Source organism: Mustelus asterias, chromosome 19 (genome assembly GCF_964213995.1).
Source record: "Mustelus asterias chromosome 19, sMusAst1.hap1.1, whole genome shotgun sequence".
NCBI classification, from domain to species: Eukaryota; Metazoa; Chordata; class Chondrichthyes; order Carcharhiniformes; family Triakidae; genus Mustelus; species Mustelus asterias.
The window spans coordinates 44,189,355-44,207,298 of record NC_135819.1 but is presented as its reverse complement, the minus strand read 5'-3'; the positions used below and the strand labels follow the sequence as shown (position 1 = coordinate 44,207,298).

Here is a 17,944-nt window from a genome sequence, read left to right as displayed (position 1 = left end):
CCCTGGTGTCCAATCCAGCATACCTCCCTTAGCCAATAGCAAATTAATTTTCCTGTGCTTAACACAGCTGTATGTTTGCCTGCATGATAGAAGCGGCTGCACTTCATGAGTGAGTGTAGGAAAAGAGCTTTGATGTGTTTCTGATTAATGGGATAGCAAAAAAAGTTTTTATTTCTTAAGGAACAGGGTGTAGAACCACACGAGGAAGGAGAAGATGTATTCCTCCCACATATAGAGACCTATCAGAAAACTACTTAATAGTGGTTCAGGCTTTCTTTGAAAATACTACCTGAGAAATGTGAGTTAATGGAAATCCTCAGTGATTCCATCTGTCCGACCTGCAGCTCTGAGTCTTTCCAACTATCAGGAGGTATTTTTTGGCACTGGATAATTCTTTCCTCTCCATTCCTGAACGCATGAAATGATATGCTTCCAAAGTCCTTGGCAGCCCTCTGCTGCCTGGTCCAAGTGACCACTTTCAGTTTATGATTCTGTCAGCGCGCATTTGAAAGCTACGTAACTTGTGAGTGCATCACCGATGAACCCATTTGTGTTTGAAAGGTTCACAATGTAAACTATCAAACAGCAATCACTGATAGTCATCTAGAGCAAGACACTGCGTACCCATTTCCTTTCTGTAGTCCCAACTATTACCACCATCTGATTAACAAGGCAGCCAGATTTGTGAATATCTGTTTTGTGTGACTGTAATTGGCTAGGCAAAATCGTTACCTATTAGTCTACCAAGGTGTTCTAAAGGACCATTTCACCTTCACCAATGAGATGACAAAAGCACCTTTCAGACAGCTTGCTGGATAGACTATTCCAGATAGCTTGCTGATTTATCCATTCCTACAGAAACAGTCGAAAGGGAAGCATCAAATTTGTTCCATTTAATTGTTCTGAAAACTGGTGATGTTGGGTTTGAAATGTTCACCAGGGTTTTGCACCTTGGCGGGTCACTGTAAACCAGACAAAACTCCATTGCCTTTGGTGACACCAGTGAATCCCACCAGCAGGCAGGACTGGAAGATCCCGCCGGTTAACTCTGATTCCCTTTCCACAGATACCAACTGACCTGCTGAGTTTTTACCACATTTTCTGTTCTTATTTCAGATTTCTGGCATCCCCAGTGTTTTACTTTTAATGTTATTATTGGCTTCCTAAATGAGTTGAGTCAAGATAAATTTGATGCCTGGTCATAATAATCAACAACACCAAAAGGCACTTACCACATACTGATCCCCGGTTGAAATAGTTAAAGTATTTCCATTGTAAAATATAACTAGCCCTTTTGGACAAGATTTGGGTATCGTGGGCAAGCAATTATAATTGTCCAGTAGAATTGAGAAATTGTATTTTGGGACTTTTTCTTCGACAAGAATATACGTGCAATTCTCAAAGAAGTCATATTGTACACCATCAAACGTACGATAATGTGGCTCTCCCCATACTTTACATTCACCTAAAAACAAGACAAAGGTAAAATTTCAATATGGCAGTGAAGTAGGGATGATGCAATTTTCCAAATGGGTGTTTAACTTAAATCATTGAACAGAGAAAAGATACTAACAATCACAATCCCATTGCTCACAACACCCATCTTTAGTTTGGACTTTCACAGGTTCTAGGCCGTTTCGGCAGTTTGGTTTACTCGGTAGCGATGGACACGTGATGTTTTCTATCTGATAGATGTCTCCACTCAAACAAGTAAGTTTGGAGCAATGTTCCTGCCATGTTTCATTGCACTAGAAAGAAATTGAACAAAAAACTTCATGGTAAACCTTAATTCGGTTTAATTATCAAATACACAAACTGCTTAAGCCTACTTGTACTCTAACTAGCACTCACCTGAGGAAGGAGCAGTGCTCCAAAAGCTTGTGATTCCAAATAAACTTGTTGGACTTTAACCTGGTGTTATGAGACTTCTTACTGTGCCCACCTAGTCCAACACCGGCATCTCCACATCTAACTAGTAAGATTAGTAGTTTGTGCACAAGAGGAAAAAGTGACTTTTTGGGTTCTATTGCTGTCATAGAGTCTTAGAGGTTTACAGCATGGAAACAGGCCCTTCGGCCCAACTTGTCCATGCCGCCCTTTTCTTTTTTTTAAAACCCCTAAGCTAATCCCAATTGCCCGCATTTGGCCCATATCCCTCTATACACATTGTACCCATTAACTATCTAAATGCTTTTTAAAAGATAAAATTGTACCCGCCTCTACTACTACCTCTGGCATCTTGTTCCAGACACTCACCACCCTCTGTGTGAAAAAATTGCCCCTCTGGACACTTTTGTATCTCTCCCCTCTCACCTTAAACCTATGCCCTCTAGTTTTAGACTCCCCTACCTTTGGGAAAAGATATTGACTATCTACCTTGTCTATGCCCTTTTCATCATTTTATAGACCTCTATAAGGTCACCCCTCAGCCTCCTACGCTCCAGAGAAAAAAGTCCCAGTCTATTCAGCCTCTCCTTATAACTCAATCCATCAGGTCCCGATAGCATCCTAGAAAGTCATTTCTGCGCTCTTTCTAGTTTAATAATATCCTTTCTATAATAGGGTGACCAGAATTGCACACAGTATTCCAAGTGTGGCCTTACCAATGTCTTGTACAACTTCAACAAGACGTCCCAACTCCTGTATTCAATGTTCTGACCGATGAAACCAAGCATGCCGAATGCCTTTTTCACCACTCTGTCCACCTGTGACTCCACTTTCAAGGAGCTACGAACATGTACCCCTAGATCTCTTTGTTCTGTAACTCTCCTCAATGCCCTACCATTAACTGAATAAGTCCTGCCCTGGTTCAATCTACCAAAATGCATCACCTCGCATTTGTCTAAATTAAACTCCAACTGCCATTCGTCAGCCCACTGGTGGCACGGTAGCACAGTGGTTAGCACTGCTGCTTCACAGCTCCAGGGACCTGTGTTCGATTCCTGGCTTGGATCACTGTCTGTGTGGAGTTTGCACATTCTCCTCATGTCTGCGTGGGTTTCTTCCGGGTGCTCCGGTTTCCTCCCACAGTCCAAAGATGTGCGGGTTAGGTTGATTGGCCATGCTAGAAAATTGCCCCTTAGTGTTCTGAGATGCGTAGGTTAGAGGGATTAGTGGGTAAAGTATGTAGGGATATGGGGATAGGGCCTGGGTGGGATTGTGGTCGGAGCAGACTCGATGGGCCGAATGGCCTCTTTCTGTACTGTAGGGTTTCTATGATTCTATGGCCCAATTGATGAAGAATTTTATGTCTTTACTTACTTTATTCACTTTAGAACCCAATAAGTCACTTTATAAAGTGTCTTATTGGATTCTATTTCTGTCTTTACTGTACTTTCAGAATGCCTGAAAATAACTGAACAATCATCACCTCGCTCTTAAGAAGTTTTAAACACAATTATTTTGCTTGGAATAAATTATTTTGCTCTGCTTTCTCCTTCACCTTCATTCTTCTGAGTCAATTCTTGTTTTATCTGCTCTTCCGTCTATTGCTCAGCAACACAGTACTGTCCTCTTTTGGGAAACTTGGGTACTGCTGCCATCCATTACACACCAGGACCAGTTCAATCATGGGAACGTAACTTTAAATATAAAGACCACAGACTTGCAAACCTTGCGGCACAGAAACATTAGTTAAAAACCATGCTACTCTTCATCTGAAGGGGTCTGGATATAAATTCAATGTCAGTACCTACAAAATGTCCTTCCCAAGAGACTAACCCTTTAATACCCCCATAATTATTGCTGGTGCCCCAAACTTCTTCCTTTGTTTAGCCTGGCAGTCAATAGATTGCCATCAGATGTAACTGAAGCGTGCCAATGCTAAATAATGGTGTGTAAAGCGAAACATCTTGGCAGAGCATTGCAATATACTCCCGCCAAAATTACCAGCAAACCTTCAGACGGGAAAACTGGGACAATGATTCTTTTGGAAAATTATTGGGCAGGCATTCTATATGGCTGTGCCTCTGTTCCTCCCTCCATACTTCCACACAGCGGAAGTGCAAACTGGCAAATGGTGCGGTTTCAGCCTGTGATTCTCCATGCACTGATTGTAAAGGTTGGAGAAGGAGGGACAGACATTAATGGTCTCTACCTTAATGTCGTCGAAGTGGCTGGTTCTTGGGGATCCAGTCAATGTTAAACAGGTAATGAAACAAACAGGGATTTTCCACTTCAGTGAATGTGAGGCACAAAGATGCAGCCCTGACCCCAGCTAATCCTTAAGGCTGCCTGCATATCATAGATGAGGCGGCTTCCATTGAGAAATGCAGTAGTGTGGGGCACAGTTTAGAAGCTCAACTTAGCTATTAAGTGTCAGGTTGTTCTTATGGTTTTGGAATCATTGTTTCCGGGATCAATACGTTTTATTCTTTCAATTTCCTTCTCTATTCTTTTAAGAAGTGGGTAGCTCCTGTTTCCATTGATTCTACAGGTGCTGCTGGTACTTGCCAGAGCAACTATTTCTATTATATTTTTGTTATCGCCCTGTTGTTCTTACATATAGCTCTAAACTGCTTGTGGACCTCCCCCTCCATCTCTTTGCCATTCTAGAGTGAGCGGTGAGACACATTACGAATTGCACCAATTTTCTTCCTAATTCTCACTCTTTCCAGATGAAATCTGTCTTCCAACGATCCCTTGGAAATTCTTATGTTCGAGTGCTGTACTCAAGCCCTTCACTAACATTTCAGCTCTATTCAACCTTTAGTATTGCCTGTTTCTCATGAATGTGGTGAATCCAGCAATCGTAAACTCGCATTTCTGTTTAAATCAAAGCCCTGTTCTTGCTTTAGCTATGAAATCACATTCCTGTATAATTGGTAATGCTTCCAATACTCTAACTTTATGTTTAAGGCTACATGCATTTATGCATATTAATCAATCCCGATTCCAATTTATTTAGAACATGGATTTTTAAAAATTCATTCACGGGATGTGGGCTTCACTGGCAAGCATTTATTGCTTGTGATAACCCCCAGGATTGACATGGGGAATCTCTGATTGACCTCCCAGTAAACTGGTAGAATACAAGCTTCCATGGTGATTGATAATTACCTGACCAAGTGGAACTCATATCCTGAGCCCTTTATAAAGCAGGTCCCTGAGCGGGTCTATTGTTGTAACATCCCGACTGGGACTTGTATGTGTTCACCATAGGCTCGTTGTTTTGCTTAATTTTACTTTGTGCAATAAAGCATCATTTCTTTACAGCTGACTCCTGAGTTATTACATTGCTGACCCCTAATTACCCTCAAGAAGGATATGGATGTTTTTCCATCTTTATTCTTTCATTAGTATTCCCTCTTCTAACAGTACATTTATTCTCTCATCATTTCATAGCTTCCTTCTTTCCCTTTTCTAATAATGTTTTCTTTCTATTTATTTGAACAGTCTTCTGCTTCTATGATAACAGCTTTTATAAATTTCCACAAGGCTAGATTTACCCCAAAGCAATGGTCAAAACCCATTAAAGCTAAAATTAAAAATGATTGCTTCCAATGTCATGTATTTTGACCCATTATTACTGCCTGAACTCACGCGATAAGAAGCTTACTTTTCTCGGTGGCACACTATTACAGTAACATCCTGGTCCCCTGGTCGTTGAGCTAATTGCTGATGTTGGAGAAACGGTGCTTGGGGTGAAAGGTGGTTTGGGCTCGCAGCAGACTCTAATTCTATAGTCCAAACACATGATGGAACTCTGAGCGGCCTCTTCATTAAAAGTGCAAATCAGTCCTTTCTCTAGATCGCAAGTGACGTTATCCTTCGTTTTGCTGATTGGATGATGTGGGAACTTGACGGCTTCACATTCAATTTGGCTTATTTTATCAGTGGAAACAGCGCACAATTCTCCCCATATTGGCTTCAGTAATTCAAAATCATTTTTGTTGGAAATAGATGGCGTATTTTCATTGAACCAGCCAGACCATTCACCTTTGCAAACCAGTCCTGTAAAAGGCAGGATAGTGACATCCTTATTTGATTTGATTTATTATTGTAACATGTATTAACATACAGTGAAAAGCATTATTTCTTGCACACTATACAAACAAAGCATACCATTCACAGAGAAGGAAATGAGAGAGTGCAGAATGTAGTGTTACAGCCATAGCCAGGGTGTAGAGAAAGATCAACTTAATGCAAGGTAAGTCCATTCAAAAGTCTGACAACAGCAGGGAAGAAGCTGTTCTTGAGTCGGTTGGTACGTGACCTCAGACTTTTGTATCTTTTTCCCAACGGAAGAAGGTGGAAGAGAGAATGCTTAGGGTGCATGGGGTCCTTAATTAAGCTAGCTGCTTTGCCAAGGCAACGGGAACTGTAGACTGAGTCAATGGATGGGAGGCTGGTTTGCGGGATGGATTGGGCTACATTCATGATCTTTTGTAGTTCGTTGCAGTCTTGGGCAGAGCAGGAGCCATACCAAGCTGTAATACAACCAGAAAGAATGCTTTCTATGGTGCATCTATAAAAGTTGGAGAGAGTCGTAGCTGACATGCCAATTATTATTATGGAATATAAATATACAGCGACCAAAATGATCTCCAACTGTTGAGTGAGATGAACAGGCTGACATGTGGGTCAAAAATAAAAGTGGGAAGGAAAATCGAAAACAGATCAGTTAATCCAGGTATGGTACAATGTGAACTAGTGACTGATGGTGAACCCAATTATGGTTGCTATGGCTGTTGTGGTAATTCACTAAGAAGTCTCACAACACCAGGTTAAAGTCCAACAGGTTTATATGGTAGCAAATACCATAAGCTTTCGGAGCGCTGCTCCTTCGTGACTTCGCTACCAAATAAACCTGTTGGACTTTAACCTGGTGTTGTGAGACTTCTTACTGTGTTCACCCCAGTCCAACGCCGGCATCTCCACATCATGGCTGTTATGGTAATTCCCATTGAAGGACAAGAAAAGAAATTAAAACCAGTACCCTGCAACTAAAAGTTGATGGTATTAACTGCAGATTCAGATATCCTCCAATTTATAAACATTTCCACCCCAAAAAAAAGGTCTCCAAGACTGAAGTAATGGGCTGGTGTTGACTTGAAGCTGAGATTGAAACATATCAAATTGTGTCAAACCAATTACGAGCAGATATTGTGACAGAAAGTGTCATCCTCCAGTTGTGGGATTGGCAGTCGACGCTGATGCAATAGGTCTCCTTGATGTTGTCATCCTTGCTTCTGAAAATCTGAAACACTATTCACTCCTGCTCTGCTCCAAACTCAATCCTTACACTTTGGTCAATTAGCTCTTTCACTGATCATGAAGTGCAAAGCGCGAGGACTGCTCGCAACCTTTGCTTTCCCCTTTGTTGAATAGAAAATGAGGAAGGCAACACGAGAATTGCATAATTTGTACAGAAAATACAGCCTGGGCTAATTGGGTCAGAAAATACAGCCCAATATATGACAATGATTTTATTGAAAAGTAAGAGAATATTGCAAAAGGGCAATGTCACAAAATGACAAACGGTTAATGAATAAGCAGAGAATAAAAGAGGCAGAAGCCCACATAAATAAAGGGCTGGTGTTGAAGAGATGCCATTGGCCTCACACCCAGCCTCTCCCTCTGTCGCCACCCCTGCTAGATAGTTGGAGGGTGAGGAGCCTGCCCACAATTCCAATGGCTGACCCCAGCCGTCTAATGCTGAGAACTGCATAAATTGCTTTAAGGCAAGGTTCCTGCCCCTTCTCAGGAGCCTCCTGGGCTGCATGTTGGCACACTGGTTAGCACTGCTACCTCACAGCGCCAGGGACGCGGATTTGATTCCTGGCCTTGGGTCACTGTCTGTGTGGAGTTTGCACATTCTCCCCGTGTCTGCGTGGGTTTCCTCCGGGTGCTCCGGTTTCCTCCCACAGTCCAAAGATGTGCGGGTTAGGTTGATTGGCCATGCTAAATTGACCCTAGTGTCAGGGGGATTAGCAGGGTAAATGAGGGTTATGGGAATAGAGCCTGGATGGGATTGTGGTCGGTACTGACTCAAAAGGCCGAAAAGCCTCCCTCTGTACTGTGGGGATTCTATGGTTCTGTGATACCCTGCTTTGGAGGGCTGCCGGCCAGTTGGGCAGATGACAGCTTTTTGATTCCAGTAGCACCAGCCCCTGCTGGGATTACAACCAGTCCCACCATGTTGAACAGTTCAGGTAAGTCCCAGTTCAAGAAGCCAGGGGAGAGGGTTAAAGTGGGGGATGAGGCGAGAGGATGATGGGGTCCACAAAGAAAGTCCCCTCCCCATTCATTGCCCACAAGAGACAATGCTGCGGAAGCTGCTGAGAGCTCTGCCTCCCCGCACTGCGGATAAAATACTAACAGGGGGAGGTAGTGACTGAGGCACTCAACTGGCCATTAATTGACTGCTTAGGAGCCTCAGTAAGCTCTACGGCCCATACCACACTGTCCCCTATCAAATTTTGAAAGCCATGATGTGAAGATGCGGGCGTTGGACTGGGTGAAGCACAGTAAGAAGACTCACAACACCAGGTTGAAGTCCAACACGTTTATTTGAAATGACGAGCTTTTGGAGCGCTGCTCCTTCATCAGATGAGTGGCTCCCACTCCTCTCTGCCTCTTTAATTCTCTGCTTATTCATTTTGAAAGGTAATGGGTGGACAGGTAGAGCGTGGAAAGGTCGCCTGTTCACTTACTAGACGGGGAGAGTTAAATTTAGTCCATAGGCACAGGGTTCACCTTAGTCAGTACCCTCTGATTCATCTTTTAATATTTAAAATATTTGGGTTATCAAGCATTGCCGTCTGCAAGGAATGGGCTGAGTATCTGGATTCGGATGTCAAATATTCAATCACTTCCACGCACAAGACAAGAATAAACTAATGGACGGGCATTGTCTAAAAGGGGAATTTGAGAACAGCGCACTGGTGTGAACGCTGATGCACACAGCATTTCACCTCAGCTCCCACCGCTCATCTACCTTCATTCAAGGAGTAAGAATTTCTACCATTTCCCATTGGAAAGTACGGTCACAGTGCCTCCCCATGGTGAAATGATGAATTTCTAAGACCCGCTGAAACATGACCATGTTTTTCACGAAATGAAAAGTAAAATACTGTCCTTTCTGGACTTCTGATATACAAACAGAAAGTGCTGGAAATACTCAGCAGGTGTTGCCAGCCTTGCTGAATATTTCCAGCACGATCTGTTTTTATTTCACTTGTTTCCTGCTGCTGATCATGAAAAGAAGCCGTTATAGACCCGGGGTGGAGCCCGGAGGGGGCCCAGCTGCAGTTGGTTTCACTGTTGTAGTGACCCCTTCTGAAGAAGCAGAAAAAGAATGAAACCAATTCACCACAATGTCAATGCCATTGTATTCCTGTCGCGTTTCACCAGAAAACCATCATATTGATTTTGGTGTGAAAGTGATGTTCACAAATCCAATTAATGATTCAAATTTCAGTAAATTTTCAACCATTTCCTTCGGAAAGGAGGTGTGGGCAAGACTGAATAAATGAACTGACACTGAAGCTGCAAATGAGAAAAGCACACCGCTGTGAACAGACTTGCTGGTGAATATTGAAAGGAGACAGCACTAACCTGTTGTAGTTTCCACAGATGTGGTCGTTGTTTCCTGTGTTGTTATTGTTGGCACTGCAGACAAAGAAATAACTTTCAAAATCACCAAATTCCAATTCCAATTCCTACGGTGTTGTGAATTTTACAACTGGGATACATTATTGATATGAAGCACAAATCTTGAAGAAATTGGTAATTACAGCGACTCTCTTGGTTAAAAGATTTCTTCATTTGCTTTTTGTTTTAAACCCAGTCTGGCGTGCGACAAAATGTGCAGATTGTCCATTGGACTCATCTGCCATCCCAGAATTCCTCGATTCCGAATGGAAGCAAGTCATCATTGAAACCGAGGGAGTGTCTAATAGGGAGATTCCAATATTGAAGGAAAGTCTCAATTACCTGTTGTCGAAGTAACTGGAGGCACAGTTGTTGTTCCTTTTGTTGTAGTTGTCACTTCTACAGGAAAAGAAAATTATTCAAAACCACTGCACTCTGACTGGAAATCCAGCTGTCTTAATAGAGTTCCAGCATTAGGTCATTTAATTCACAAGAAGGCATCAAGAATGAGGAACATACTGACTACAGCTTCTGACGAGCTCAACTAACTTGGAGAATAAAGGAGCAAAGTTGAACAGGGGAAAGACAAATCCACATTTACAAATTTGTTCTTGTTTCAAAATTATTCTAAATGACTTAGCGAGGGACGAAAATGGAAGAATATTAACAATCACACCATGCTAATGGGAAGATCCATTGATAAGATATGTTATGGAAACTGCTGAACTTTGACACAGATGCTGCATATTTGCATCAACCTGTAATGCACATTGGAGAAATTATTCCAAAGTCAGGCTGTTATTTAGGAACAGGTTCAGGAAATATTCTTGAGCGAGTAGATTCTAGGAGAGAACATTACACACAGAGACACGGAGAAAACATTTCTCCTCATGTGCACATTCTGATCGAGCTTCATTTGAATCGGTCCGTTATCAACCAGTTCACTCGGGAAGTGATGGACTAACTAGAAACAAGTATGAAGCAGTGTCCTTCCACTGCCTGGAAATTGTTCCAACTAAACAGTTTGCGTCACTGGTTTTGCTACTGTGTATCAAAAGAAGCCGTCACTCACCCGGTGTGGGGCTGGTAGTGGAGCTGGTTGTAGTTGGTATCACTGGTTTAGTGGTCACTTCTGAAGAACAAGAAACACAATCAAATCAACTGAAGCAGAATATAAAAGCCAGCAGTGTTCCATTGTGTGATTTATTTGATTGGCTTTGCTGCAAATATGATGTTTAAAATAGTACAATGCGATTCAGATGTCCGCAATTCTTCATTCACTTGCACCCACAATGAAAGACCGACAAGACTAAACGAATGGATGGGCATTGTCCAAAAGGGGAATTTGAGAACAGCGCACTGGTGTGAACGCTGATGCACACAGCATTTCACCTCAGCTCCCACCGCTCATCTACCTTCATTCAAGGAGTAAAAATTTCTTCCATTTCCCTTTGGAAAGTACTGTCACAGTGCCTCCCCATGGTGAAATGATGAATTTCTAAGACCCGCTGAAACAAGATCATGTTTTTCACGAAATGAAAAGTAAAATACTGTCCTTTCTGGACTTCTGATATACAAACAGAAAGTGCTGGAAATACTCAGCAGGTGTTGCCAGCCTTGCTGAATAATTCCAGCACGATCTGTTTTTATTTCACTTGTTTCCTGCTGCTGATCATGAAAAGAAGCCGTTATAGACCCGGGGTGGAGCCCGGAGGGGGCCCAGCTGCAGTTGGTTTCACTGTTGTAGTGACCCCTTCTGAAGAAGAAGAAAAAGAATGAAACCAATTCACCACAATGTCAATGCCATTGTATTCCTGTCGCGTTTGACCAGAAACCCATCATATTGATCTTGGTGTGAAAGTGATGTTCACAAATCCAATTGATGATTCAAATTTGAGTAAATTTTCAACCAATTCCTTCGGAAAGGAGGTGTGGGCAAGACTGAATGAATGAACTGACACTGAAGCTGCAAATGAGAAAAGCACACCGCTGTGAACAGACTTGCTGGTGAATATTGAAAGGAGACAGCACTAACCTGTTGGAGTAGTTTCCACAGATGTGGTCGTTGTTTCCTGTGTTGTTGTTGTTGGCACTGCAGACAAAGAAATAACTTTCAAAATCACCAAATTCCAATTGCAATTCCTACAGTGTTGAGAATTTTACAACTGGGATACATTATTGATACGAAGCACAAATCTTGAAGAAATTGGTAATTACAGCTACTCACTCGGCATCAAGATTTCTTCATTTGTTATTTGTTCTAAAAGAAGCTGGATTGAAACTGAAGATAATATGAACTCATTGGCAAATTTCTCACTTACCAGAAGTGGAAGTTGTAGGGGGCAACGTTGTGGGCACTACTGTTACTGGCTCACAGCAAACGCGAACTTGGTAGTCAAAACACAATCTTTTCTCCTCCGTAGCACTTTGAGAGACCTCACAGGTGAGGCCTTTGTCTTTGTCACATGTCACATTGTCTGGTGACTGACTTATTGGTTTCTCCGGTTGGTCAACAAATTGACACTGAATGTCCGCAATTGTTTCAGAAGGGGAGGAACAATATTTTGTATCTTTGGGATTCTGCAATTCATAATCGCCTGGGTTGTCCTTAGAAGGTGTATTTTCATTAATCCAGGCTGACCAATGGCCATGGCAGACGACCTCTGGAAGAAAAAAGGAGAAATGTAGGAGAACATATCACTCATGAAGTAACCAAAACTGGGAACTTTAGATGTGCCAGCAGCCAGACTGCATTTGAAATGCATCAAATATATTTTTTAAAATATGAAAATGTCACTGATTGCAGATTGAAAATACTGAATTTTACACATAATTCCATCCCAAAGGAATTGGATCAGGCTAAAGGACTGAAATGATGGACTGGAATTGTGCGAGCCAATGTTGATCAAGGTGCACTTGGAAGAGGATTTGAAAAGATTATTGAGGTCCGGTATCACAAACAAGAGGCTAAGGTTTTGCTTTATCGAGCAGCAGAGAGCGCCACACCCTTTTCTGCTTTGTCAATCCATCACGCAAACCAGTCTCCCATCTATTGACTCGATATACATTTCCCGCAGACTCAGAAAAGGAGTCAGCATAATTAAGGACCCCACACACCCTGGATATACGCTCTTTCACCTTCTTCCATCGTGAAAAAGACACCAAAGTCTGAGGTCACGGACCAACCAACTCAAGAACAGCTTCTTCCTTGCTGCCGTCAGACGTTTAAGTGGACCTACCTCGCAGTAAGTTGATCTGTCTCCATAACCTACCTATGACTGGAACACTACATTCTGCATCCCTCCTTTCCTTCTCTATGTACGGTATGCTTTGTCTGAATAGCATGCAAAAAACAACACTTTTCATTGTATTGTGACAATAATGAATCAAGTCAAATCAACCTGGACAACTTACAGCAGCCCCCTCAAAACACTGGAGCACTGCAACACGAGTGTCTTTGCAAGATCCTCCCAATCTGTGGCAAGAAAATCTCTCCAACAGCAGCATCCTCTCCCAAGACAACATATTCAGCAGTGAGGGAACAATGACACATAAACACATCTGCTAGGCAGGAGATGACATTTGATTGCCTGCCACCAGGTTCCCAAAGCAACTGCTTTACCCAGAATGCGGTGGTAGCAGGAGACCCCCGGGGGACAGCAGAAACACTTCAGGGCTGTCCTGAAAGCATTCTTGACGGCATCAAACATCCCCATCAATTCATGGGAGCGCTTGGCCTCTGTCTGACCCACATGGAAACACATCGAGAAACATTGTCACAGAGATACATTTGAGACATCGGAATGAAAACAAAGCCTCCAAAAACGTCGTTTAAATTACTCTCGACGCAATGTGCAGATTGTCCATTGGACTCATCTGCCATCCCAGAATTCCTGGATCCCGAATGGAAGCAAGTCATCATCGAAACCGAGGGAGTGTCGAATAGGGAGATTCCGATATTGAAGGAAAATCTCAATTACCTGTTGTCGAAGGAACTGGAGGCACAGTTGTTGTTCCTTTTGTTGTAGTTGTCACTTCTACAGGAAAAGAAAATTATTCAAAACCACTGCATTCTGACTGGAAATCCAGCTGTATTAATAGAGTTCCAGCATTAGGTCATTTAATTCACAACAAGGCATCAAGAATGAGGAACATACAGACGCCAGCTACTGACGAGCTCAACTAACTTGGAGAATAAAGGAGCAAAGTTGAACAGGAGAAAGACAAATCCACATTTACAAATTAGTTATTGTTTCAAAAATATTCCAAATGACTGAGCGAGGGAAGAAAATGGAAGAATATTAACAATCACACCATGCTAAGGGGAAGATCCATTGAGAAGATATGTTATGGAAACTGCTGAACTTTGACACAGATGCTGCATATCAGCATCAACGTGTAATGGACGTTGCAGAAATTATTCCAATGTCCGGCTGATATTGAGAAACAGGTTCAGGAAATATTGTTGAGCGAGTAGATTCTAGGAGAGAACATTACATACAGAGACACGGAGAAAACATTTCTCCTCATGTGCACATTCTGATCGAGCTTCATTTGAATCGGTCCGTTGTCAACCAGTTCACTCGGGAAGTTATGGACTAACTAGAAACAAGTATGAAGCAGTGTCCTTCCACTGCCTGGAAATTATTCCAACAAAACAGGTTGCGTCACTGGTTTTGTTACTGTGTATCAAAAGAAGCCATCACTCACCCGGTGTGGGGCTGGTAGTGGAGCTGGTTGTAGTTGGTTTCACTGTTGTAGTGATCACTTCTGAAGGACAAGAAACACAATGAAATACGACATAAAGCTAACACTGTTCCACTGCAAGGTTCATTTGATTGGCTTTGCTGCAAACATGCTGTTTAGAATAGAACATAAGTACAGAAAATGTTGGATGAACTCAGCAGATCTGCCAGAGTCTGTGGAAAAAAAGAGAGTTTCTGCAGATGGATTTATTTTGAGTTGATTTGATTTATTATTGTCACATGTATTAGTATAGACTGAAAAGTATTGTTTCTAGCACACTATGCAGACAAAGAATATTTTTGATAGAGTACTCAGGGGAGAAGAAAAGGAGACGGTGCATAATATAGTGTTACAGTCATAGCTTGGGTGTAGAGAAAGATCAATTCAATATAAAGTGGGTCCATCTAAAGGTTGATGGCAGCAGGGAAGAAGCTGTTCTTGAGTTGGTTGGTACGAGTCCTCAGACTTTTTGCCGACAGAGGAAGGTGGAAGGGAGAATGTCCCGGAAGTGTGCGGTCCTTAATAATACTGGCTGCTTTTTTGAGGAAGCGGGAAGTATAGATGGTGTCAATGGATAGGAGACTCTTTGCGTGATGGACTAGGCTTCGTTCACACCTCTTTGAAGATTGTTGCGGTCTTGGACAGAACGGAAGCCATACCAAGTTGCAAAAAAGCTGGGAAGGATGCTTTCTATGATTCTTCTGTAAACGTAGGTGGCGGACATGCTGAATTTCTTTAGCCTCCTGAGAAAGTAGGGGCTTTGATGGGCTTTCTTACCAATGGCACAGCGTGGAGGGAACAGGAGACATAGAAGGATCACCCAGATCCAAAACATTAAATCTGTTTCTCTCCACAGATGCTGCCAGACCTGCTGAGTTCTTTCAGCATATTCTGTTTTAATTCGAGATTTCCAGCATCTGCAGTGTTTTAGTTCTATTTAAAATATAACATCTGGATTTAGTTGTCTTCAAATATTCAATCATTTCCATCCACATGGAAAGGGCGACAAGACAGAACTAATGGATGGGCATTGTCTAAAAGGGGAATTTGAGAACAGCGCACTGGTGTGAACGCTGATGCACACAGCATTTCACCTCAGCTCCCACCGCTCATCTACGTTCATTCAAGGATAAAAATTTCTTCCATTTCCCTTTGGAAAGTACGGTCACAGTGCCTCCCCATGGTGAAATGATGAATTTCTAATGTGTGTTGAAACAAGGTCACTTGTTTCAGTGAAGAAAACGTAAACATAGAAACTAGAAGCAGGAGTAGGCCATTCGGCCCTTGGAGCCTGCTCATCCATTCATTTTGATCGTGGCGGATCATTGAATTCAATATCCTGATCCCCCTTAACCCCATATCCGTTGATCCCTTTCGTCCCAAGAGTTAAAATACTGTGATGCTGGAAATCTGACCTGAAAACAGAAACTAACTGTAAAAAAGTATGAAGTAATGTCTTTCCACTGCCTGGAACTTGTTCCAACTAAACAGTTTGCGTCACTGATTTTGCTACTGTGTATCAAAAGAAGCCGTCACTCACCCGGTGTGGGGCTGGTAGTGGAGCTGGTTGTAGTTGGTATCACTGGTTTACTGGTCACTTCTGAAGAACAAGAAACACAATCAATTCCACTGCAATAAAACATAAAGTATAACCCTGTTCCATTGAGTGATTTAGTTGATTGGGTTTGCTGCAAATATGATGTTTAAAATATTACAATGCGATTCAGATCTCCTCAATGATTCATTCACTTGCACCCACAATGAAAGTCCGACAAGACTAAACTAATGGATGGGCATTGTCTAAAAGGGGAATTTGAGAACAGCGCACGGGTGTGAACGCTTATGCACACAGCATTTCACCTCAGCTCCCACCTCTCATCTACCTTCATTCAAGGAGTAGAAATTTCTTCCATTTCCCTTTGGAAAGTACTATCACAGTGCCTCCCCATGGTGAAATGATGAATTTCTAATACGCGCTGAAACAAGATCATGTTTTCACCAAATGAAAAGTAAAATACTGTCCTTTCTGGACATCTGATATACAAACAGAAAGTGCTGGAAATACTCAGCAGGTGTTGCCAGCCTTGCTGAATATTTCCAGCACGATCTGTTTTTATTTGACTTGTTTCCTGCTGCTGTTAATGAAAAGAAGCCGTTATAGACCCGGGGTGGAGCCCGGAGGGGGCCCAGCTGCAGTTGGTTTCACTGTTGTAGTGACCCCTTCTGAAGAAGCAGAAAAAGAATGAAACCAATTCACCACAATGTCAATGCCATTGTATTCCTGTCGCGTTTGACCAGAAAACCATCATATTGATCTTGGTGTGAAAGTGATGTTCACAAGTCCAATTGATGATTCAAATTTGAGTAAATTTTCAACCAATTCCTTCGGAAAGGAGGTGTGGGCAAGACTGAATGAATGAACTGACACTGAAGCTGCAAATGAGAAAAGCACACTGCTGTGAACAGAATTGTTGGTGAATATTGAAAGGAGACAGCACTAACCTGCTGTAGTAGTTTCCACAGATGTGGTTGTTGTTTCCTGTGTTGTTGTTGTTGGCACTGCAGACAAAGAAATAACTTTCAAAACCACGAAATTCCAATTCCGACAGTGTTGAGAATTTTACAACTGGGATACATTATTGATATGAGGCACAAATCTTGAAGAAATTGGTAATTACACCAATCACTCGGTATCAAGATTTCTTCATTTGTTATTTGTTCTAAAAGAAGCTGGATTGAAGCTGAAGATAATATGAACTCATTGGCAAATGTCTCACTTACCAGAAGTGGAAGTTGTAGGGGGCAACGTTGTGGGAACTACTGTTACTGGCTCACAGCAAACGCGAACTTGGTAGTCAAAACACAATCTTTTCACCTCCGTAGCACTTTGAAAGACCTCACAGGTGAGGCCTTTGTCTTTGTCACATGTCACATTGTCTGTTGACTGACTTATTGGTTTCTCCGGTTGGTCAACAAATTGACACTGAATGTCCGCAATTGTTTCAGAAGGGGAGGAACAATATTTTGTATCTTTGGGATTCTGCAATTCATAATCGCCTGGGTTGTCCTTAGAAGGTGTATTTTCATTAATCCAGGCTGACCAATGGCCATGGCAGACGACCTCTGGAAGAAAAAAGGAGAAATGTAGGAGAACATATCACTCATGAACTAACCAAAACTGGGAACTTTAGATTCACGACTGCATTTGAAATGCTTGAAATGTATTTTTCGTGATAATGAACTAACTTATGAATAAGATCAACACCATATCAAGGCAGCAACTTTGACAATATATGGAAATAATTCTATTGGAATTGAGAAACCTGCAGACTGTGAGCATCAGCATGAAGAACAAACTGTACAGTTTAGTAACAGCATTGAAAATTATGCTGAAAATGTTTTCGAATAAGCAGCAAGAAAGGGAGACTGAAGTGGGATGAAGAGGTCAAATTTACAGATCAAACTGTTGAAGCATTAACAATCTGATTTTCCGGTAGAGAAACCTCCGAGGGGAGAGCTTGTCACAACATCGTTTTTGTGACTGAGAAAATGTCACTGATTGCAGATTGAGAATACTGAATTTTACACATAATTCCATCCCAAA

At 42.0% G+C, this 17,944-nt stretch overlaps 1 protein-coding gene across 1 annotated transcript in view; it reads right to left on the bottom strand.

The window, feature by feature from the left end:
- Positions 1–17,944, bottom strand: part of LOC144507483 (uncharacterized) — a 35,123-nt gene that overhangs the window by 9,572 nt on the left and 7,607 nt on the right. The window contains exons 8-20 of the mRNA XM_078234608.1: positions 17,122–17,463; positions 16,843–16,899; positions 15,881–15,940; positions 14,305–14,364; positions 13,575–13,631; positions 11,916–12,257; positions 11,630–11,686; positions 10,667–10,726; positions 9,937–9,993; positions 9,559–9,612; positions 5,558–5,952; positions 1,574–1,748; positions 1,233–1,465 (exon numbers count right to left, since the gene is read on the bottom strand). Of these exons, the coding sequence (XP_078090734.1) occupies positions 1,233–1,465; positions 1,574–1,748; positions 5,558–5,952; positions 9,559–9,612; positions 9,937–9,993; positions 10,667–10,726; positions 11,630–11,686; positions 11,916–12,257; positions 13,575–13,631; positions 14,305–14,364; positions 15,881–15,940; positions 16,843–16,899; positions 17,122–17,463 (1,949 nt within the window). The remainder of the gene's footprint in view (positions 1–1,232; positions 1,466–1,573; positions 1,749–5,557; positions 5,953–9,558; positions 9,613–9,936; positions 9,994–10,666; positions 10,727–11,629; positions 11,687–11,915; positions 12,258–13,574; positions 13,632–14,304; positions 14,365–15,880; positions 15,941–16,842; positions 16,900–17,121; positions 17,464–17,944) is intronic.